The sequence below is a fragment of the Gossypium arboreum genome, chromosome 11 (genome assembly GCF_025698485.1).
Source record: "Gossypium arboreum isolate Shixiya-1 chromosome 11, ASM2569848v2, whole genome shotgun sequence".
NCBI lineage: Eukaryota > Viridiplantae > Streptophyta > Magnoliopsida > Malvales > Malvaceae > Gossypium > Gossypium arboreum.
In genome coordinates, this window is record NC_069080.1 from 120,153,960 (window position 1) to 120,179,541 (window position 25,582).

Here is a 25,582-nt window from a genome sequence, read left to right on the forward strand (position 1 = left end):
CGAGTCTAGTTTCAAGAATAAAAAGCAGATCTTAATTTCAAATCCTGTAGGCCAAGATATAAATAATTTAGTGACTGTCACTCAAATGGACAACATTGATAAGAGTAGTGTGTAATTAGAAAAAAACCTTAATTAATGTCACACGTAGGCATGATATGTTAAGAGAAAAAGATTTATGTATATATAAAAATATTAACGATGTGTAATGGAGAGGAGAGGAGGAGGGGGAGGCAAAATAATAGAAGAGGCGTAATACTAAGGAATTGTTGCAAATAATGGACTTGAAAATATATAAAATAAGTTCAAATGCTTTGTTGAGGTACTAAGTAAGTGATTCTCAAAAAATAAATTGGTGAAGTTCTAATTGATAAATAAATAGGTGTCGAAACCATTTTTTTGAAAAAAACGAGGATCGACTTGCATTTTGAAAATGAAAATAAAAAATGGGAGTCGCCACCAATCCTTTTTGATGAGGTGTGATCGGGTCACCTCGTAAAAGTGGTTGTTTTTAATAAATGATTTGATTTATTTAAACAACGATTTTGGTCTGCAGAATTTAAAAAAATAAGCTCGGGAGTCGGTTACATATGAGGAAGGATTAGCACCCTCGTAACGCCCAAAATTGGTACCTAATTGATTAATTAGTGTCTTAAGATCGAAAATTGAAAACTTGAAAAAGTTTGAAACACGATCCTTCCTTTTGTGAAAAAAAAAAATTCGAACGTTAAAGACATTCTCTTCTCGAAGCAACAAAATGTCATATCCAGTGAGTTAGGACACGACATCTCGAACTTTTGAGAATGAGCTTGCCTTTTACTCAGAAATTCGTATATTTTAACCTCTTTTTAAAAGGGTATTCGGTTAGTTAGGGTAAACGAGGAAAATCGAAACCCAGTAAGTTAGGGCACGTTTCCTTGAATTTCCAAACACCGAATATTGCCTTTACTTGTGAAAATCTTATTTCGAGCTAACAAAATGTCATACCCGGTAAGTTAGGGCACAACACCTCGTATTTCCGAGAATAAGCATTTTTTCAAAACTCGTGTTGTGATTTAAGAAGATTATGTTATTGTTTAGATTAAACGAGAAAAATCGGAACCCAATAAGTTAGGGCACAATTTTCTCGAATTTTCTAAATACGAAGCTTGTTTTATTTTAGAAAACACAATTGTATGCGTCGAGTAAAAGACTAATGCAATCATAATTGCATGGTGAAACAAATTGCAGCATTAATATGCATAGTAAAATAATAATAACAAATGTGATGATATAAACACAATAATAATGACGAATAACATAAACTTGCGATACATAGAGACATATATAATAAAATAATGATAATGAGAACATAACGAAATAAAAATGAAATAAATATGATGATAAATGAAATAATAAAGCAAATTATAGTGTAAATTTGATTTTAAATCGGGGATAAGTAAATAAACAGATGAGTAAAGAAACATTGTGTGAATTGTTTTTTAATAATAATAATAACAAGGATAATAAAATAATAAATATTATGTAAAATGTGTGAACAAACTTATAATTAAAAGATTAAATAATAATAATAATGGTACAAATATAAATAAGTATTATATGGAACAAAATAATGATACAAAATAAATAAAAAGAATAAAAATTCAAAGTCGAAAATTACATAAGAGTATAAACGAATAAATAATAAAATAAAATCAGTGTATTATATAAAAACGTAAATACATAAAAGAAAAACCATAATAATAATGGTAGTAGTTATAATAAAAGTAAAAATAATACTAAATATAATAATAGTGATATTAAAAATAATAGCTATAAAAATAAAAAAATAATAACCATGACAATAAAGAATAATAGTAATAATAATAATAATGAAAATAAGAGTAACATTAGTAATACATTAAAACACAATAGTAAAGTAATAACAACAGTGATAATAGTAATAATAATAATTAATAAATTAAGTTAATTAGTAATAAAGTAATAAGCAAATAAATATAGAAAGGGAAGTATATAATATAATAACAATATGAAATTAATTAGTTTAATAATAATAGTAATAATAATAATAATAATGAAAACAAAAATATTAAGTTACAATAGTAAAATAATAATAGTGATAATAATAGTATATTAGATAACAATAATAAAATAATAAGTAATAATAATAGAGTATAAATAGTAGTTATAATAATAATAATAATAATAATAATAATAATAATAATAATAATAATAATAGTGACGATAGTAGTAATAATATATTAATAATACATAATAAAAGGAACAATAAAAGATATAGGAATAATAGGAATAGTAATAACAATAATACTAAAGAATACAATACATTAGTGATAATGATATATGTTAATAACAATAATAATAATATATATAAATAGGAAATAATATTATGGTAAAAATATTAATATATTAATAAGAATAATAGTAATAAAATAAGATTACAATAACAATATTACCAAGAATAAACATAAAAGAGATAGTAATAATGTAAATAAAGATGTATATATGTATGAAAAATAATGGTAGTAAAAAAAGTAATAATAATAATAATAGAAGTGGTAACAATAACATTAGAATAAAATAAATACATGTACAAGTATAATAATAATATAAATAATGTAATAAAACAACCAAAAGTAATAAAAAGGACGTAATTGAATCTGAAAACAAAATTTTGGGGCAAATCCGAAATAAATAAAATAGAAGGGGATCAAATTGCATGTGCAAACAACCAGGAGGGACTAAAATGGGCAATAACCTCTTGTCCCAAAATGCACAGCTTCAAAGGGATTCAATTGGAAAAGAAATAAAATTTCTGGGCATAAATTAAAAGCCAAAAAAATGAAATTTAAAAGTAGAAAAATGCGGAAGGGCCAAATGCGCAATTAGACCATCAAACGAAAACACGCGGATCCTAGGCCTGGAGCGGGTCGGGTCGGGTCAGAGGAGGCAAAACAACGTTGTTTTGGGCATTTAAGGCCAGTCCCAAAACGACGTCGTTTTGGGTGGCCTATATAAGTCAAAAAAATGAAAAAAAATCATTTGTTAACAGTTCTAAAAAAAAATTTCTTTTCTTTTGTTTTCTTTCTACAGGTGCGTCTCCGGCGAGGACTCTGGCTAGTCTCTGCCACTGATCGCCGCCAGCCACACGGTAGCTGAAAAATAAAAAAGTTTATTTTTTTTATTTTTTTACTATATTTATATATAAATATATATACTATTTTTAAGAAGAAAAAAAAAGAAAAATATACGTATGTGTAGTCGAGAAATGAAACTAAAAGGGAAAAGGAGATAAAACCTCGGCACGTTTGAATCTGTTTTTCTTCAATGTTTGTTGTGTGTTTTTTTTTATTTCGATGTCTATTTGAATCAATGTCTTTTTGTATTATTGATGAAATTTTCCGAAAAAAAAAAAAAGAAAAGCCCCCCTTTACATTCGATTTTCTTCCCCTTTTATAGCCCTTTCACCATGCCTTTTTAATCTATTGCTTGCGTGTTTGTTTCATTTTTGCAGGCCAGTGGATGGCAGTAGAGCAGGTGGGGTGGCAGACGATGGTTGAAGGCAGAAGGCCCTAGGTGCGGCGCACTTAGGGTTTGAAATTTCTGATTTTTCTTTTCTTTTCTCTCTTTTTTGTGTTGTTTGGGCTAGGGTTAATTTTTGGGCTTGGGCAAGAATTGGGCTGTACAATAGGTATATATATATTGGCATTAGTCATGTAGAAAAAGTAAATTGTATTTGTAAGTGTGAGTCCTCTAATAGACTTATTTGAAAACTTTGATAATTGTGTTAATTTTATAAGTCTTATATTTCTAATTGAATATCATGTTATATTATGTGGACTTGAAACTATAAATACTTAAATGATAATGATTTGCTATGTGAAATGAGTTGAATTGATTGAATTTTGAGCTATTGAAAAGAGACTTGGATGTTAAAAACTTGAAATATGGTAAAACATGGGAAATAGAATTCTTGACGTGACGATAGAGGAACCACATTGCAACGACATGAATCAGTTTGTGACATCGCAACGAGGAATCCCTCGACATCCCGAAATTACTCCTAAAATTTGAAAACCTTTCGCTCTAGTCTTTGTTCCTCTTTAGACTATTTTAAAAGCTGTAATAAACCCGTATAATACTTGAAAATGATACTAAGACATATCAAAAGCTTAAATTGATCAAAGTGATGAAATAAGTACTCAGAATGAAACGAATTTGACTATCGTTGCTTCAGCAACAAATGTAGCATCCCGATATCTTGGCTTGGCAATCAGGTCCGGTATAGGTGTGTTGCATCTAGATTCTATTTTTGAAAAGAAATCGATTCAGAAATTTGAATTATTTTATCGAGAAATTATTTTATGGATCATTCTCACCACACCATTCATGGTACGTTTCTAACTATTTAATGACATTTTAACAATTTTTTTTCATGTCGTTTACACATAATTTTGATAATTTTTTTTACCTTGAACCGTGAATCTCAAACCCCGAACTCAAACCCTAAACCCTAAACCCAAAACCTCAAACCCCGAACCTCAATGTTGGGAAATATCTTAATTTAAGTATAAATATTTTTTAATTTATTTTTAATTTGTTAGGAAATATTTATTTTAATATTTTTAGTATTTTTGATGTACTATATTTATAATTTTTTTTATAAACGATAATATGAAAATTTTAATTTAGGCGGGCTAGATTAGACTCGAGTTTTAACATTTTTTATCCGAATTAGATTTGGACCAAGTTTTAGACCCAATTTTTATCCTGAATCTGGACTGAACAGACAAACTTAAAATTTTAAAAGACCCGACTTAATCAAACACATAAACAAATAAAATGAGGAGGGTACATAAAATAAATTCACTATTTCACTAACCTTTTGATTTGAAACCTATATGGTATATCGTTTGCTTGCCGCTTAGGTTTTGTCTTCATCATAGCAGTTATTACAGTGGACTGTTTTTGTTTTTTTTTCCTTTCTTCCAAAAATAACAAAATGACTTACTATTCGAATAAAAATCCTTTCACATCTCATTTCTCAATAAAATAAAGTAAGGCATAATGATATATTCAACATAATTGTAAGTAAATTTGTTCATTGGTTGTATTATTTGTTAGATTGAAAAAAAGAAGAAAACAACAAGAAACTTACAAATATTTGAGTTTCGCATCTCCTCTATATCCTTTACTATTACTAATTACAGTGATCAAAATAACTAAAGGTTGTTCAATTAACAACATTTTTCTTTTTCTTCTTTTTGCCCTTTAACTTGTTCATTTGTACATAATTAATGTCTAATTCTTTTTTACCTAGTTAGGATTTGAATTTGTATTTCGTCACACAAGTTAGTATCTTTGCACTTACACCATTAATTTATACTGACATGGCATTAATGATCAATCCAATGGTAACATTTGATAGTCTCTATGTAATGCCCAAAAAAAAATAGAGTCTAACTGTGAGAATCTGCAGTAATTAAATTTCTATATCTGTGGTTCTGTGCTCTGCGTTTGTGTTTAAGGTTTGAAGTTCGAATTGCGTTGCTAAAGTTTAGTTAGTTTAAAACAACCCTTATCCGTGGGATAGATGGTTAAGTGCAATTCTGGGTAGATCAATGTCAAGAATGAGCTTGCTGGTTCACTGGTTAAGCATCTGTTTGTATCTTGTTTCTCCTTTCTTCCCTCTTTTATTTTTCTTCTTTCAGCAATTGATTGTTGTGTGAATTGTGAAGTCTGGTTGCCTGTGAGGTTGATTTCGCGTAAGTTTCGTTGCGACTTCTTTCCATTTGTGAATTCCGTTCTGTTAACATTTTTCTGTCAAAAGGAGTCTTCGCTCATTTATTTGACTTCTGTTAAACCTTCGGTTGGTTACTTTGTTTAGGCAAGGATACTGCAAAAGACGTTAATATGTCATATTAGTTTGATTTCTTCTGTTTCGTATGAGGTGAGTGTATGAATTGGAATAGAATTGCGTCGAACCTTTCGACATATTTTTAACGATAGGTTGATTTTGTTAAATGTTGAAATTGATAGTGTAATTGATTGTAAAATGATTAATTAGGTTCCCGGTAGTCTCCGTATTACTTCTCCATTAAAACAAAATTAGATGCGTACCGGAAACCTTAATTCACAAGTTTCTAATTGCTAAAAATGGTGGCTATTGACACCACACGGCCAGCCACACGGGCGTGTGACTAGACCATGTGTGGCTATGCTAGTGTAGGGTTCACACGGCTAAGGACACGGGCGTGTGCCCAAGCTATGTAACTCACTGTTTGTGTTTAAAAAACCACATGGCCAAGGCACATGGGCGTGTGCCCAGACCGAATGGCTGATATTGGGTCCGAGAAACTGTTTCTAAGGCTAAGGATGTTGCTAAACTTGGTTATTGGTTTCTTCATTGTACGGATGACTGAATTTGTTTACATGAGAACTGTCTGACACACTAAGACTGATCTTTGAATCACATACCTGAATGTGCATTGTAATGCCACTCTAATATTGAACTATTTTATTAATTATGTAATGTATTAGAATGATTGGACATGTGTTACGGATAATTGCATTCTGGATTAACATGTGGTGGGAGATTGTGAAGAGAAAAGAAGTTTGTACTGAAATCGTGGCTATGCCACAACGAGTAACACTCTAATTTTAGTGTTTGTCGCATATTGATCTAGCAGTTAAGCTGCATTTTTGTGAAAGTTTCATTGAACACTCTAAAGGTGTGCAGGGATGGATGGGCATTAAATGTCCTTAGTGGTGTGTTGAGATAGCTGAAATTGGTGTGTAGCGGATGGAATTAGGAACATTCCTAACCAAATCTCTAAACTGGAATTTTGTTATAAGCAACCATTATTGAATTACATTCCTTTTTATGTATTAAGTTCACAACTCACCCTTTTATTGACTGGATTTCAGGAGGTAATTATTAGTCTTGATTAGGTCGGTGTTGCGGGAGCTCAGTCAAACACTTAACTTTCCTTTTTAGCATTACTATTAGGGATTTATGTTTTATGATGTTATGGACTTATTATGAAGGTTATATGTTTAAATTATAGTTGTGGTGAATATTATGTGACTATTGGATCAATTTGATTGTGTTATCATAATATGAATTTTTTAGTACAGGTGATGTAACTCTTCAACTTGGTCTGGACGTCTAGGTCGGGTTTAAGGTGTTACACTCTCACAGTGTCATCTATCAAACATAAAGAAAAAATCTTTTAAAAACATATGAATCGATAAAAATGTATAAGTTTTTTCACATCAAAAATGAATTTGGATAAATGGTTGTGTAAATCCAAATCTAGACAACTGTTTATCTAGATCCATTCCATATATGTTTTATATTCTTTATTTTAATAAATATCATTTTGAAAAATATATAAAATATAAAATTATATACAATTAAAAATATGTAAAACACTTATAATATCTTGAAAATATATAAAAAAATAAACACATAACTTTTAAAAATAAAAAATTATAAAAATATATATACACTATAAATTTATAAAAATATATAAATATATAAAATTATTAAAAAGTATGTCTAGAATGAGTATAGAAAACAATATGTACAGGTTTATTCCTAATGTGAATTATTTTATATTTTATTACTTTATATATTTTAAAATTTTATATATATTTTTAAAATAGTAATATAAATAACATGATATTTTATAAAAAAATATAAACTTACTAAAAGCACATCTAAAATGAATTTAGACAAGCTGTAAATGTATCTAGACAACCTTTTGTCCAAGTTCATTTTCAATGTGAAAAAGTACATTTTTTAATAAATTATATATTTTGAGTTTTTAAAATTTTTAATTTATGTTTATCATGTGTCATGCTTAAAGGCTGCCATGTGTCATTGTTGGATTTTGTATAGTACCTACAAAAATAAATCCTTACTAAAAAATAAACTTGTAGACAATAATGAATAGGTTTGAATCCAAAGAGACTAATGATAATTTTATTCTTTAATAAAACAAGTAAAATAAAAACAAAGTGGCCTTCTAAATTAAAAAAAATGAAAATGAGATAGCAAAATAAAGTTAAAAAATAGCAATACGATGAAAGTCTAGCTAAAGGTAAAATCTTCATTTGATTTACTAGTTTTTTTTTTTTTTTGTGAATTACAATAACAGAGCAAAACTCGAACAACCAACGCTATTCAAACCCAAGCAACACTTGAGGTGGTAAACACGCTTGACTATCAGGCTATCACATGGGGTTATTTTTATTTACTAGTTTGATCATTAATACAAAGATAATTTCAGTGCTCTTTAAAAAATTAGTTATAGTTATTGACGTCATAGCTAACAACAAGTCTCTCCTTACCTTGTTGATAACCCAGAAGAATCTTGTTGAAGTTATTCATTAATAAATAATCTTATAAGTTTCCGCTTATGATTTAACTTATCAATAGCATTATGAGCAAGGGAAATCTAATTCTAATCAACAAACACACACAAGCAGAGTTAATTTAGTTTAGATTGCTTGTCCACGTAACATGAATTGCATACATATCTTATACCCAATCATGCTATTCGTCGCAAATATTAGAATCAATTAAATAATTACAAATTTAACAATTGACAAGATAAATATTCTAAGCAATTGAGTACAGTACTAATATTAAAAAAATGAATATTTGTAATTAAAACATAGGCATGCAAATACTAAAGAACAAAAAGAAATAAAGAACAATTAAATATCACAAACTTTTAGAATCAAAATATCGAAAATCCTTTAAGAAGACTTTAGAAACTTATGGAGAAAAGCAAACACAAAAATAAAATAATACTAAATTGGATATTTCTAGATATTAATTTAACAATTTCTATTTATAGGAAAAATCACATCTTAGATAAAATACAAAAATATCATTGATTAAATAAAGAAAATTTTTCTAGATTTCTTAGAAGATTTTCGCATCAAATTTTCAAGTCATTTTAGACATCTTTTCAATATTTTTAAGCTTCAGACATGAAATAACTTTGACTAAAATTTTTAATTTCCTTCAAAACGATAAATTATAGACCCAGAATCATTTTCTTTAACTCAAATCATAACTAAAATATTGAAGTAGTACCAATTGAAGGTCCAATCTGAAAAAAATTATTAAAATTAATCTTCTAAGTTGACTTTTCTCTAGTTATTCACCTAAACTTTAAAAAATAAAATGAGTAAAAATAAAATGATTAAGGACTTAAATAATAAAATTAAAATGGAAAATTATTACAGATAAACTGACATTTATGAACTTATCACATGGGCTATTAATGCCTCAACAAAAATTAATGATGTTAGGGTAAATTTATCAATCAATATAATGAAATTCAAATTCAAATATTAATTAGAAAAAAATATCACAAATAAACAAATTTAGAGAGCAAAATATACATATATATATCTTTTATAATTAGCATTGGGGCAGATTATTTGAATAATGTATGAAATCTACAAAACATCCGTGAAAATTTTATCTAAAAAATGTATCCAACCTAATATTAAGAAATTAAAGTTTAAAAATTCATGAAATTGGTGCGACCTAGACTTCTTCATGGGTCAAGTTATTTGTCCAGACTCGAAAATCTATTTGAAATTTGGGAGGATTTGAGTAAAGTTATTAAGCCTAAAAAATGGGCTTGGACAAAAAGATTAGGCCCGTTTAAAATATAGGTCGGGCTCGAGCTTAAACATTCAATGATTGAACTCGGCCCGATTTATTTTTAAGTTTATAATATTTTATATTATGTTATTTTTATTTATTATGCAGTTTAGAACATATTTAAAAATAAACTTATATTAAATTTATAATATTACTTTAACATAAACATTAAAATAATATTAACGATTATATAAAACTTTCAATAAATAAAAATAAAAATAAAAATATTAAATATTAAAATAAAATAAATATTTAAAAAATTTAAAATAATATGGAAAAGGTTTAAAATGGGCTTGAGTAAATTATTTATAAACATAAATAAATCTAAGAAAAATTTAAATTCATATTTCGATCCAAACCAAATTTAAAAAACATAAAATATATTAATATTACATTTAAACTCAACCCAAACTTTAAATATAAACACCTCTAGCACATCACACGTAATTATACACTAACTCTATGCCTATATTTTAGTATTATCAAAACCAACTTAGTGTCAAAATTGATTCCTCGAGCAAGAAATAAAATTAAATAAGACAGTTTATTCGGCTCACCTTTTGAGTGGGACAAAACATTTGATATTTAATTCAAGTAAATTAAAAATTAAGGTACATTACTTGTCCCATCAATTTTATTTTCTAATTTTATATTTTCAATTATTGAATGAAATGATTTTCAAATCATAATAAAATTGAAAAAGTTCTTAACTAAGGTCCTATAATCAAATCAATTATTATTATACATTAAAGTTTCTGTACATGGAAAAGCAGAAAGGCACATGCCTAGATGCTTCATCTAATTTGGTTATTTAAAAATTAATGAAGTTGGAAAAATGGTGAGGGAAAGCATGGAAGATCAAACAAAACCAATCAATGAAAATATGTTTCTAGAGGGAAATAAAACAACTTAACCTTAGTAATCCATATGTGATTTGAATTCAAGTCGTACTAATCACGGTGGTGTTAGAGTTTTACTCTCTTTTTATAATTAAAAAAAACAACTAACCCTGATTAAAAATAACCTAAAATAAATGAATTTTGATAAGTCATAGGACTAACTCTATGAATAATTAAAAAAGAGCCATAAAATTCGGGAGACAACTTATGAGAATTCTAGGGCCTAAGAGAATATTGATAATGTTGGGATACAGTGCCTTTAGTGTAGTGATATTATCTATGTACTTTTAATTTTTCGAACAAATTAATTTAATAAATTCTATCATTATCATTAATATCTTTTGTATAAAGTTCAATAGTTTTTACACGTAAAGCAAAATGAAATAAAATGTCAGCTTATTGATTATGTAATGTTTAATTAATATTAAGTTGCATTATGCAGTTGGATCATAATGTAAAAAATAATTTATGTTAGTAGATAATCTAAATGATCTATAATCCAATCGAAATTAAACAAGTCAATTAAAAAATATAGTGTCTATCAAATCCGATTAAAAAGATACTTTATTTGAGATATCGAAATGAACGACTCACAAAAAATAATCACATAAATAGGCAATAAAAACACCAATCTGTTGGTGTAAAAAGAAAATACTCAATAGCCAAAGAAACTCTAATTTTTAGTACTAAATAAGTGTTGAATTTATATAGCATGTTGTAACCGAAAATAAAATTTAAGAAGTAAAAAATCAAGCACCTTAATATCTAATCCCTTCACATCAACAACAAAATTTTAAAAATAAAAAAAAACAAAAATTTTGAATTAAAAATATTGCTTCCTAATCGACTGATTCTAAAGCATATTTATTTATTTATTTATTTATTTATATTAGTGTAGTATTATAATTTTAGTCTTTGTTTTTATATAATATTTAAAATTATTTATCACCCTTCCGTAATCGTTAAATAAGAGGATAATATATTTCAACGTATTTAAACTTACATTCTCTTACATTGATAACAATACTAATATTAATTGAAATAGTATTCTAAAACAGATTTTAAAGCATGCTTTACACACCATCACGTAATGTAGAATTTGTATGCTTGTTTTGGTATAAAAAAAGTTGAGACGACAAGTGATTGGATAAATTGGATTTTTGTAACAGTGACTTACAATCAACAATTTCCCTTGATATGATGATATCTAACTAGAACCCAAACTTAATTGTATTTAAAACCTAACCCTAAAATGGAAACTCTCTAACCTTAAGTTATCCTATCTTGAAATCTAAGCTTCATATTTAAAATAAAAGAAATCTATTAACTACTTAATTATACACTCTAGTTAAAACAACTCTCTAAAATATATGAAACAATAGTTATAAGATTAGAAGAGGAGATGTTTTAGTGAAAAATCTGTGTTGGGCAGGGAGATTTTATAAATAAATAAAAAATGTTGTCTTGAAATTTGTAACAAAAACTTGACTAATCTAAATTTGACTTTCAGGCAAAATTTTCTTTTTAATTTGATTTTCGAAAGGAAATTCCCTATAAATTAAGTAGAAATTGACAAATTCCAATTATTGTAACAACCTTTTGATTTCAAACCTATCTAGTACATCATTTGCTTGCGGATTAGCTTTTGTCTTCGTCATAGCAGTAATTACTGTTGACTGTTTCTTTCTAGCATTCCAATAAAAAAGTCCTTTCACGGCTCACTTGTCAATAAAATAAAAGGTAAAACTATTAATTAATTGCAAAATAATTATTAAATTATTTAAAATTTTTACTTTTAACTTACTCAACCATTAATATTGTTACATAATAGTCAAATTTTTTGTTTACACTATTTACATTAATTAAAAGTTCTTTTTTACTTTTTTTTTTATAGTTTAACTTTTTCTTTATGAAATATCTTTGAATGACACGAATTTGTGAATCAAAATTTAAATAATTTTTTTCTCTGGTTTCTAACACTGATTGCTAAATCGACTTGGTTCTAAGATATATTCTTCTACTCGTCATTAGGTACTGACCCACTATACTGATTATTAAATCATCATTTGGAGCTCGTTAGCTAGACTTTTTTAAAAAAAAAATTAATAGTCTAGTGACTTAAATGAAAACTTTTGAATAATTTAATTACCACTTTTTAACTTTTTGAAGTTTAGTAACCAAATCGTAAACTTAGCAATAGTTTAGTGATATTAGATGTAGTTTGCCTTAAAATAAAACAAGGCATAATGAAATATTCAATATAATTATGAGTAGAGGTGTTCATGAGTCTAACCAAGCTTAAACATGATATTAACAAAAATTTAGGCTGATATTTCAAGTCATGCCAATTTAATCTCATTTTAGTCCCACCCATATTATTTTAAAAAAATTAAAAATATATACTGATATTATTTTTAATTCAATATTCAATATTCAATATTTAATATATCTTTATTTATTAAAATTTTATATAATCATATTAATATTTTTTAATATTTATATTATAGTAGTATAATATTACTATAGATTTAATTTTTATATGTTATAAAATATTTTCAGAGGGTATTTAATCAAACACCTTGAGGATATTGTATTCTTGTGTATTTTATATTTTTCAATGCTTTTTTATTTTTAGTTGCTTTCACACTGTTTTTAGTGTTTTAGAAAATTTTATCAAAATTTTTATTTTATAATAATTAAATTAATTTAAATAAATTTAAATTTAAGAAATCTTCTAACGTCGTACGGATTGGAAGACAAAAATTTTAATCCCGACACACTAAACATTGCTGAACAAAAACCCATCAAAAGAGAGAGAAACGAGCCATAACGACTCAGTGGAAGCCCACTGCATGAAGTTACTCAAGGCATTCCAAATCGATAGATAGATCCACTGGTATCAGTTATCAGCATCGGATCCATTCGAAAGGACTGCCGGAACAACAATCCATGATGGGGTTATTATTCTGAGAGGAGAGAAACATGGAAAATTAAATTACCACGAATTTTATTAAAAAAATTAAGATCTGTTTATATATTTATTTATTCTATAATTAGCGTTAGCGTAGAGTAGTTGCAAAATGTAATCAAATCTAGAAAAGATTTTGTGAATAATTTATCCACAAAAATGTATTTAACCCAATGTCAAGAAATTAAAGCTTAAAAATTGGGTCCCATATTACATAATTATCCTCTAACCCTATGCCTATATTTTAGTATTATCAAATCAAACTTTTAAGGTCAATAAGTAATTAAGAATAGTGCTACATGTCCCACCAACATTTTTTCCTTCTAATTTTATATTTTATTATAAGCCATACTTATTGGAACTAATACAAATATAAGTATTTTCAATTCAAAGTAAGTGAAATTAGATCTTAAATAATTTCCTATAATCAAATCAATAACTATATAAAAAAATAAAAAAATCATATATAATATTTGTACTTTCATAAAATATTTATGTGGTATTTATATTTTGTAGTATAAATATCTTAATAAAATGTATATTGATAATTCACATAATATATTGAATATTTTTAAAATATAACTAACTAATGTAAAGTTATTCCAAAAATAAATCAAACATGGAAAACATGCATCTAAAAGTATGTACATAAAAGTTCTTTTATATGAAAATTTGAAAGGCAGATGGATAGATGCTTCATCTAACTTGGTTATTTAAACAACCAGCAAAATTGGAAAAATGGTGAGGGAAAATATGGAAGAAGGGTTGTTAACAAGCAGGTATCAACTACCACCAAATGAAACAAAACCAACCGGCAATGGCGCCGACGGTGACGGTCTTACCGACAACCTTAACATGCCATCTCAGCCGGCAGCTTCGTCGTTAACACTTGTTCTTGTCTTTTGTACGTTTGTTGCTGTCTGTGGCTCATTCAGCTATGGATGTTCTGTAAGTTCTTCAGTACTTCCTTCTCTTCCGAACCCTTTTCTCTTATTATGCTTCTTCTTCTTCTTCTTCTTGTTCCAGGTTTTTTAGTCGGAATTCGGAAAGTAAAGTGGTTTCATCCATGATCAATATTTTAATAATTACACGTTTAAATTTAATAATATGTGCAAATATTTATATTATTTGGTAATTACTGATAATGATCTAACTTTGCATGAACCCAGCTTGGTTATTCATCACCAGCGGAGACAGGGATCATGGAAGACTTGGACCTCTCCTTGGCAGAAGTTAGTACACCCGAATCTTGTTCCATTCATTTCCTTTATTATTATTTTTTTGTACGACAGAAAAAATCATATATTCAATAGGCTTCCACTTACTTAAAGCACAAGAAAGCTCCAGTTGGGTTTATGTAACTATCTTACTCGAATCAACGTGAGTGACAAATACGGGTATACTTTTTTTTTTTTTTTTTCCCCTTCTAAGTTTATCCTATCTTTGTCACCCAATTGCAGTACTCTGTTTTCGGTTCAATAATTACAATTGGAGGAATGGTAGGAGCAATTCTAAGTGGGAAGATAGCAGATCTTATCGGTAGGAAACGTGTAAGTTCTTTTTTCTTCTTTTGGTTAAGCCTTTATACGTTCCAAAGATCTAATAATCATATAAGATTTCAAGTTAAATTCCTGTTGAATAATGGCTCATCTCATCCCTCTTAATTAATGTGTTCATGTACCGTGAGAAACAGGCAATGTGGTTCTCTGATGTCTTGTGCACTGTTGGGTGGCTAGCAATAGCATTTGCAAAGGTTAACTTCTAGCTTGAATCATTTACTGGCTATTGTAACTCCATATACACCAATCTGTAAGATCTTAAATGGTTATTGTTCAACTCTTGTTATAAGAACGCTTTGTGGCTGGATATTGGAAGGCTGTTGATCGGACTCGGAGTCTCTATTTTCTGTTATGTGGTAAATATACTAAGGTTTACACTTCACATTTCATCAACTTAAATCAGCTTTTATGTAACTTACTATTGAGATACATGTATATATAGTAGCTGAACTTTCCATATCAAATAGGTACCTGTTTATATAGCTGAAATAGCACCTAAAAGTTACCGGGGTTCCTTTGCATCATCAAACCAGGTAAAATATACTAAACCCATAACTGATTGTGATTTTTAAACTCATCATTATTTAGATACGAGTTTTCCCAATGGTGCAGTTGATGACTTCTTCTGGGTTTGCAATTATGTTTTTCGTTGGAACCTTCATTTCGTGGCGCACCCTGACTATGATCGGTATATACTTTGATTTTTTTTATTAACTTAAAGCTAAAGGTAGTGTTATGTTATTTATGTATTATCCATTCTATTTCCTTCAGGTGCTATTCCCTGTGTAGTACAGATAATAGGCTTGTTTTTCATTCCAGAGTCCCCTAGATGGCTGGTATGTCTAACTCAGTAGTATGGCCAATCATAGGACGCTTTTTAAGTGCATAACATGTGGTCGAGAAAATGCAACATGTGACTGGCTTTTGCAGGCAAAATGTGGTCGAGAAAAAGAGTTTGAAGCATCCTTGAAGCGTCTTAGGGGAGAGAACTCAGATATTTCTGAAGAAGCTGCTGAGATCAGAGTATCATTTTAGCTTCATATCTTGTTATCTTCTAAAGATTGTGAACACTTGTTTCCTCATGATAACAAGAAACGCTATGTGCTTACGTTTCTCTTGTAGGATTATATAGCTACTCTTGAGCAACAAACAGAAGCAAGCTTCCTTGAATTGTTCCAAAGGAGATATGCCAATGCACTCATTGTGAGCCGAGAATAACATTAGCTTAATAATCTGTACTCACCATTTATGACTTGCCTGATCACTTACATACGGCTTCTTGGAATTTGCAGGTTGGAGTTGGCCTAATGCTATTGCAGCAACTAGGAGGAAATAGTGCTGTGGTATATTATACTAGCCGCATATTCAAAGAATCCGGTAAATTATTTTTGTTGTCAATACAAGTTTAATACCTGGTAGTGGTGGGAGAAAAGAAAGATGAAAACAGTCTTGTTTGCAACAGGTATATCAGGTAGCCTTGGCCTTCAAGTTTTAGCTGTTTTACAGGTACCTTCATGGCTACTTTTCCAACTTGTAATGAATGTCAAATTGTGTTCCAAGCATTTCCGAATTCCGAGACATGTTGATTACATTGTTTCTTTTCGCAGGTTCCAGCAGCAACTATAGGTTTGCTTTTAATGGATAGATCCGGTAGACGGCCACTTCTTTTGGTTAGTATTGTAAACAATTCATTTTAAGATTGTAAAAATGCTGAACAAACCAAGTTAAAAAGAATAGAATTTTAATCCAATTTTTTGGCAGGTTTCTGCAAGTGGATTGTGTTTCTCCTACTTTCTCCAGGGACTGGCATTCTGCTTTAAGGTATAACAGAATTTAGCTATTTTCTTCAAGAGATTGACAATGGCATTTCTTGTTTAATGCTTTCAAATTCTTATGTTTTTTTCCCTGAAAACTTTGATGTTATTTCACAATCAGGAACTCCCCAATTTGAAGGCTCTTACTCCACCTCTAGCACTTAGCAGTACTTTGGTACTTTAGTTTGTCCTACAATCTTCTGCTTTTCACTTATTTGACTATTGTACATATTGAGCCAAACTACATGTATAAACTGATCAATACTGCAAAAACAGATTGCTGCTACAGCTTTCACAATAGGGTTGGGAGGAATACCATGGATTATAATGTCAGAGGTTTGTGCCAATTCTGAGATAAAAAGCTTCATCATTGCTTACATATCAAGTTTTCTTCAATAGCTGGAGACAAGAGATTCATTTGACTAAAACATGGTCCATATTCTTTGTCAGATATTTCCTATAAATGTTAAAGCTCAAGCTGGAAGCCTGGTGACTTTAGTCAATTGGTCCACTGCTTGGATAATGACTTACAGTTTCAATTTTATGATGGATTGGAGCTTAGTAGGTCATCCTCCATATCTCTCCTTCTCTAAGTGAGTAAATTAACATATCAATGTTCAGAACTAAAATGTATGAGCAAACATCACTGCAGGTACATTTTTCTTTTTCTCGGGAATCTCAGGCTTAACTGTCCTATTCGTGGCCAAGTTAGTCCCAGAGACGAAGGAGAGAACACTGGAGGAAATACAAGCATCCATCACTCATTTTATGTAATATAAGATTTAATCTTGGCATGGCCATGAATGCATGCACCAATAGGTATAAACAGTATGCATATGGCTTACTTTCATTCTTATTTTACAAGTGATCATTTCCAAGGAGGAACAATGCTGGTGAACCCTTTTCCATTTCAGCATATTGGGTTTAAAAGACCCTAAATATGTATTTGTATACTGTGAACTTGTACAGTATTGTGACATTCAATTTTCTTTATATATTTACTGTTGGAATTTTGTTTTAGTTCATTTGGGCAATGCCAACTGAATTTGGCATTTTCTTTTGCAGGCAGCTTAGATCATAAGAGTAATTGTACTGATTTGGATTGACTTTTATGAATATCCAAATGTATAGCTTTTTAGGCTTTCTGAACTGTAGCGACAAATTCATATGAACTATTGAACATCATTTCCTCAATGCCAGCAAAGCCCTAAATCCCCTTCCTTTTTTTTTTTTTTGGTGGTGTTGAAAAAATCTCAACCATTTAACATTATGAAATTATTATTTGTTGTATAGGCTTGTCCAAATTATTTATTATTTGGTGCATAAGCTCTGTATCCAAATTGGTTCAAAGAGGTACCAAAGGGATGTTGTATATAATGATAAAAAAGACACAAATGATACTTAAATGCAAACCGTGATTGGTGAAACCCTAGCCTTGTAAGCGAACACATATGTGTTCATACAAGGAGGGGAGTTAGGAGGATACGGAGGTGATGTTGTTATATTGCTCAGATGAGTGGATATGAAGATATAGGAAAATTTGGTTATTCAAGAATCGGGATTAGAAGCTAATACAATGAAGGGTGTACGTGGAAAAAGGATGCATGTGGTTTTGCATGTTGCATGATAACATGAACAGTAAGCCTGTCTGTCATAAATGGTAGTCCACATAAATGGCGTATTCAAGGAGTGAATGTGCCCATAACTATCATAAATGAGTTTAGAAACCAGATTCGTTCGCCAATAGTCTGAGTATGATTTTGGTATCATCCGCCAGTTGATCCAGAACAAAGTAAAGTATCTGCCAACTATCATGATCTAGTCGAATTTCTTTTCCTTATTGTTTGATAGTAATCATGGTGGGATTATTATTCCCAGGAACTTACTAGGTTCTCACAAACTTACCCAGTTTCTTCTTCCTTTCATTTTCTCACGTTAAGCGTGATGATCGAAGGGGTACAGCCAAATTTGCATCCAGTTTTTAGCCTTCTTATTTTCGGGGTTACATATATTTGTTGGGGGTGCTAGGTTAACTGTTAGAAACCGCCATTTGAAATTATCAATCTGTATTGAACATTATTTTGAACACGTCGAATGTTGAATGGAAGGCTTGATGGCATAATGTTATTATGACTAATTGATGTTAGTCACCAAGGGTCAAACTTGTACATCTTAACCCTTAAAGTGTGACGAGTTTTTATTCTAAAATAGTGCTTCTAAATAAACATAGTTTTAAAATAAAGGAATACTACTCTGGGAAAAGGGGGTATCTAATGATCTTTTCTTTAAAGAAAAATAAATGTGTGTAACCCCCAAATTCGATCCGATGAACTAGATTCGAATCTAGGGTGTTACCACTCTAATACAGATGTAACTTATACAAATTATGATTGATTACACTACTTAAAGATAAAAATTCATCAAAAATACATAAGTGTAAACAATTATGAATTACAATTATAATACATAGATAACTTAATTACAAGTATAACAAAATTGATGTCTTGGTTTAATATAGTTATCCTGAATTAAGGATTTCTATGTATCACACCAAGCTCGATCGTGCCAACAAAGCTTGCTCTGTATGCATAATAATCTTATACGTCGCTACTTTGGTGTAGCCTTGGCATATTTCTTTCAAGTATAGTCTCACTTTCAACTTGAAACATAAAGTATAACCCATTATAAGTTCATAAGAATTTAGTAAGAAAAACACTGATTACTTAAATCATATTTGCACACTGCATCTGGTAATTCAAATAACCATCTTATTGTTCTTATCCTTCAACTTGTCTAAGGCAAATACTTTTCTAGAATTCCATTCTTCATACACTATAGATGTCATACCTTACACTGAGATCATGTCTTACCCATCAATATCTTCGATACATCACTTACGTTCTTCATTTTAAACTTTCATGATTTTTTATCCATTTCATTTCCAGAGGTCTATACAGACGAAACATTGTTATTCTTGCATACATAACTCGGAGTCATCGTTTCATTGAAATTCATGAATGATCATGTACATAGAAGACAAAATACCTCCTTCAGTTATACAGTTTGAATCTTCCTTGAGAATACCCATTTACTTTTCTTTATCTTCTCAATTCATTATTCACAATTGAATCATAATATTATACGATACTTTACTGTGGCCCATAGAGACACTGTGCCTTATTGAACTTACTGATTACTTTTACGAACCACACTGAGCGCACTAAAACCATTTAATACAAAATTTGATCTTGCAAGACTTACCCTTACACACTAAAAGCGTTTCCTTTCAGAGTTAGTCATAAATACCATTCATTCAGAGTGCCCTATTATAGCATCTTCCTTAGAGTCTGCCATGAACATTGTTCCTTCAGAGTGCACCACAGAGGCATTTCATTCAGATTGTTGCCACAAAGGCTATCATTTTAGAGATTACCATAAAGGCTAATATTTTTATTATCGCCAAAAAGGATATTCCTTCAAATTTCACCATGAGGTCTGTCCTTAAGAGTGCACCACGAAGGCATCCTTTACGAAATATGCCACAAAGACATTTCCTTTCCTAACGTGTATACTATATGGATTTGCCTAAACTCGCATTATGTGAGGTTTGCCTATCATTGTCCTGGGACACATAGAAAACCCCATTAGGTAATCACCTTCCTTTAGATTCTTTTCAGTGAATGTCATGACCACAGGCTTTTTTCTTTTCAAAGATTGTGTTTAAAGTCCCGACGAACCCCTTTTGATTCCACCGCAGTGAACAAACACAAACTTACTTGACAAACCCTTTTTATATATTGACACCATTCAAGACTTAACATATATTTCATCTCATACATTCTAGAAGTACTTATACAATCATACTTCAACATCAGAATGTTTATTACATACTTAACTTGTCATATTCCATATAAACTATACATGCAAAACTCATTAAACATTCATACAACAAAATAATCATCATACCATACGTTCTTAGTTTCAGTTTTGTAATTTAAACACAATCTACAGAAACATCTCGAATACACCGTATACATAAAAGGGTTGACTTAGAGAATAAATTGACAACCGCGGATTGCAACTTGAACTCTAGATCTAACATTTAGTTAGGGATTATAGCAATAATTGCCTTATAAAATAGAAGAACACTATCGAAGCCATCCCTTTTTGAAAATTTTCAACTTCATGAAAAACGAGGGAATCGACTTTTTGAAAATAAGACATGGAGTCGCCACCGATCTTTTGTTTTGGTGTGATCAGGTCACCTAGGAATTCGATTATTTTAATAAAACAATTTTGGTTTACTAAAACAATGATTTTGGTCTACGAACTTTTGAGAAAACGGGTTCGGGAGTCAGTTACGCATGAGGAAAGATTAGCACCCTCACTACGCCCAAAATTGGTACCAAATCGATTAAATACTGTCCTTATGTCTAAAATTAAAAATGTTTTTGAAATGTGGTTCTTTTTTAATAACATTTGAATAACCCGAGTTGGTTGCCAAAAATCTTATTGTTTCGACGTCCGAAAATTTATAATTAGAAAATCACAAAAGGATGCTCAACTATTTAGTCCAACGAAAAACTGAAACCCTGCACAGTAAGGCATGGTTCCTTGAATTTCCAAACAACGACCATTGCCTCACCTTAGAAAATACGAGTGAAATTTCGAAGGGATCTTCGATCGTTTTGAACAAATGAAAAAGCACAACCCAGCACGATAGGGCACGATTCTCGAATTACCAAACATCGAACATCACCTTTGTTTTAAAGGGTTTTCTTAAAAAACATGAGTGAAAACCTAAAGGAATATTCGATTGTTTTGAACAAACGAGAAATCACAACCCAGCACGATAGGGCATGATTCCCAAATTGTCGAACACCGAGTATTGCCTTCGTTTTAAAGGATTTTTTTTTAGAAGACATGACTGAAATTTTGAAGGGATATTTGATTATTTTAAGCAAACGAGAAATTGTAATCCAGCACGTTAGGGCACGATTCCGCTAACTACCAAATATCGCACATCGCATTCGTTTAAGGAATTTTTAAAAGATATGGGTGAAATTCTAAAGGAACCTTCGATTACTTTAAGCAAACGAGAAATTGCAACCCAACAGGTTAGGGCACGATTCCGAGAATTACCAAATATCAAATGTCGCCTTCGTTTTAAAGAATTCTTAATAGTTGTGAAACTAGCTTAAAAAAGCATTAATTCGATTTGAAATAAGACGGATTTAATCAAAAAATTTGGATCTTATAAAACCACATTTCAAAAATCGATTGGAAAACGATAATATGGGGTAATATGTGTACGCATAAAACGCGACAAGGGAAGAGTGGAGGCAATACAATTTATTTAACCAACTAACGAGAACTTAAATGACTAAGCATAACTAGCTTGGAAATATAATTCAATTTCAATCATGCATGGAGAATAATTATCACATCAATGAGATGAATACCATGCAATAACAACGTATATGCTACAATATAGAACAAACAACAAAATATATGCAGAACAAAATCAAATTTAAGAGTCAAAGTAGTATAAGATATTGAATCAAAGATGATTTAATGAATCAATAATTTATACTACATGAGAATTAATGGATTGGTGCACTTTAAAATTTATTTGTGAAAAAAACTAGGATATACATCTAATCATTTAAAATACATATTATAAAATGAATGTTTAAATCGAATATCATACCAAAACGTTGAATAATATTGATTTTAAAATGAGGATTTATATAATAAAATTTAAAATGTGTAAAATATATTAAAAATAATAATAATAAAATGTATAATACGATATAATCTTTAAAAACATAATGGATCTACAAATTATATGTATATATATATATATAAATAACTTTTAAAAATAATTATTTGTAAAAACATAGAAATACATGCATGATTAAATTAATTTTATAACCAATTATATAATAGTTTTAAGAACCTACCTATGTATACATATATAAAGAAAACTATGTGTATAAAATACATAAGTTTAATAACGATATATCAAATATAGATATCCATAAACATATACGTATATAAAAATAATTTAGAAGATGTGTTATATAGGATTATATAATAAAATACAATAATAAATTTAAGAAAACATATGAATAAAATAACATAAGGTTAATAATATATATATATATATATATATATATAATAATAGCTTAAAATGTATATCACGTGAAATTATATAATAAGAGATGAGAATAAATTTAAAAGCAAATATATGTGTAAAATAATATAATATTAATGATATGCATGAAATTGACCTTATTATAAAGTATATATATATATATATATATAAAAGAACATTTTAAACAAACAAGTTTAAAGGAAAATAAATAAATAGATATATAGTTACATATAGGGACATATATACATATATAAATGAAAGTGTGACTAACGAACTAAGACCATGCAAAACTTAACAAAATACTCCAAAATAATATATTAAATGGTGATTGATAAGTACATTTTTAAAAAAAAAAAAAAAAGTTGAAAAAAAAATGCTGAAAATAATGAATAAATAAGAAAAACTCAATTGAAACAGAAGTAAAACCAAGAGGACAATTGATAAATAAAATAAGTTGCTGAAATAATAAGAAGGACTAAAGCTTAACACGCGCGAATGCATGGGGACTAAAATTGGCAATATACCAGATCCCAGAGTGCTGCGTTTAGGCGCGGACCCGATTGCAAATGAGCGCAAATTACCAGTCCAAATTTAAAAAGGGAAACAAGATAAATTGGACGCGATTGACCATACATGCGAAAAGGGAGGGTCTGACGCGGAAATAACCCTCAAGAACCCAGGTATAGGGCTTGCCAAACAGTGTCGCTTCAAAGCCAATGAACTTGGCTTGAAACGTCGTCGCTTTATGCACCCTCACAGACCAAAAACAAAACCCTAAATGGGACTCCTTCCCCTTTCTTTTTTTTTCAAAAAACCAAAGTAAACAAACAAACAAAAAAAACAAAAGCCTATTGCTCCCATTCGGCCGACCCCAGGATCCGCGCAGTCCAACCGCCACCACTGCGAACGGTGGAGAACCACATGCGTGCCCCTCGCCTAGAACCTCGGCTTAAAGACCACCGATTTCAGCCCTAGAAATCCCACCCCAAGCTTCGATTTCGGTGAAGTGGAGAGGGATTTCAATGGCCCATTCGTACAGGTAAGCCCTTCTTTTCTTGTTCTTTTATTTCTTAACAAAAAAATTATGGAAGGCTCGAGGAGAAAATGAATCAATTCATAGAAAACTAAAGCAATTCCGGATAACTAAAAAAAATCACCTTTTCTATTTGATTCCTTTTTTTGTATGCGTAAATGTGTAAGCCTTCGTAAAAAAAAATACAATCGGTGCGTTCTTGGCTTTATAGCCGAAACTAAAATAGAAAAATACAATATTTCCTTGCTTTGCTGTTGCTGTGTTTGTCTTGTTCACAGGTACGAGTTTGTCTTGTTCACAGGTACGGAGCAGAGGACATGTGCTGGCCCTTGGCGCGAGGCGTACGGGGCTATGCTGGCGCAGGTACGGGGGCTGCACTGGAGGGTACGGAGGTAGCTGGCGTGAGGGCTGGGGCTTGGCTGCCTGGTTGCGGTGCAAAAGTGGGGAAGAAACCTTAGGGTTTCTGTCCTCTAAACAATGGGCTTATCGGGCTTGTGGTTTGGGTCTATGTTTAGTTATTGGGCTTGTTTGGGACTTGGGTTATGTAGTTGGGTTTGGGTCTGTTATAAACCTGGACTATTGTATTGGTTTGGTTTAATTTTTTTATTTTTTATTATTTATTTATTTTGTATATATTTTGGTTTCTAGTGGGCCCGAGCAAATTTGGCCCACTACAAACACCATTAAAACTCATTCAAATAAACTTTATAATCATCTCTAACCCAGATAACCCACATACAAATCCTTACTTCTTTATCTTACAGTCATGCACTCTTACAGCTCTAATCTTTCATAACACACAGAGTCATAAAACTTACCTTAACATAGAGATTCACTGATGAAATCTGGGACTACATCTTCAGCTTAAAGAAATACATTTTGCTCCTTAAGCCTCAGATAACAATATTCTAGAAGAAAGAAAAAGAGAATTCTTTATTTATCCAAACTTGAATATCTATTAATATAATCTAAGTCCCTATTTGCATATGAAAAATGTTACATCTTTACTGAATTGCCTTATCCAAAAGTCTACAACTTTCGAGAAACTTACTTGAGTATCCCTTTACCTTTTAACTCTTCCAATTCACATTCTGTTGGTTACTAACCAACTTACCTTGCAACTTAACTTGCATAATACCACGATTAAAAGTGCACTATACTTCTGATGTGAACTCGTACTTTCAATACTTTTCTACTTGGTCGCTATCTTATTCTAATTGACATAGCGTTTTCATTAACTGAAACACATAACTGTATCCGTCTACTCTAAACGCCAAAAGATGCATTCGAGTGAATACCACTCTGCCAATCATACTATTTTAGGACTATACACTAAACCTTATACCTGCCAAAATCGAGATGTTATGAGTTGTGTTTTCTAATCGGGTCAACCTATGATGCTCCACATCAGAATTCAATGATTGGGTCGGATGTGGGGTGTTACAAGTT

The 25,582-nt window shown here is 30.1% G+C and overlaps 1 protein-coding gene and 2 long non-coding RNA genes across 4 annotated transcripts; all 3 read left to right on the forward strand.

Annotated features, from left to right (window-relative positions):
• Positions 1-3,056: 3,056 nt before the first annotated feature.
• On the forward strand, positions 3,057-3,797 carry LOC128284353 (uncharacterized). The gene is made up of 2 exons (XR_008274780.1): positions 3,057-3,166; positions 3,530-3,797. It is a non-coding gene; the product is annotated as an uncharacterized LOC128284353 (long non-coding RNA).
• A 10,366-nt stretch (positions 3,798-14,163) lies between these two features.
• On the forward strand, positions 14,164-17,963 carry LOC108473715 (sugar transporter ERD6-like 5). Of its 2 annotated transcripts, none has more exons than XM_017775435.2 (18): positions 14,164-14,518; positions 14,740-14,802; positions 15,031-15,120; positions 15,264-15,323; positions 15,420-15,485; positions 15,597-15,662; positions 15,742-15,817; positions 15,901-15,965; positions 16,060-16,152; positions 16,252-16,332; positions 16,422-16,506; positions 16,592-16,635; positions 16,737-16,799; positions 16,891-16,950; positions 17,065-17,118; positions 17,220-17,279; positions 17,394-17,508; positions 17,596-17,963. In XM_017775435.2, exons 1-18 carry the CDS (start codon positions 14,309-14,311, stop codon positions 17,715-17,717), a joined length of 1,473 nt encoding a protein of 490 aa, XP_017630924.1. In that variant the 5' UTR covers positions 14,164-14,308; the 3' UTR covers positions 17,718-17,963. The 2 variants fall into 2 exon arrangements, with proteins under 2 accessions (XP_017630924.1, XP_017630925.1); XM_017775436.2 differs by having other exon boundaries at positions 17,394-17,504.
• Positions 17,964-23,704: 5,741 nt separating this feature from the next.
• Positions 23,705-24,863, forward strand: LOC108473716 (uncharacterized). Its single transcript, XR_001869793.2, has 2 exons — positions 23,705-24,139; positions 24,435-24,863. It is a non-coding gene; the product is annotated as an uncharacterized LOC108473716 (long non-coding RNA).
• Positions 24,864-25,582: the final 719 nt, after the last annotated feature.

Bases quoted from the DNA above. Each gene is read 5' to 3' on its own strand.
- LOC108473715 (XM_017775435.2), top strand. From the start codon at position 14,309: ATGGTGAGGGAAAATATGGAAGAAGGGTTGTTAACAAGCAGGTATCAA. The intron at 14,803-15,030 runs GTTAGTACACCC...ACCCAATTGCAG, and splicing joins TGGACCTCTCCTTGGCAGAA to TACTCTGTTTTCGGTTCAAT. The intron at 15,663-15,741 runs GTAAAATATACT...CCAATGGTGCAG, and splicing joins CCTTTGCATCATCAAACCAG to TTGATGACTTCTTCTGGGTT.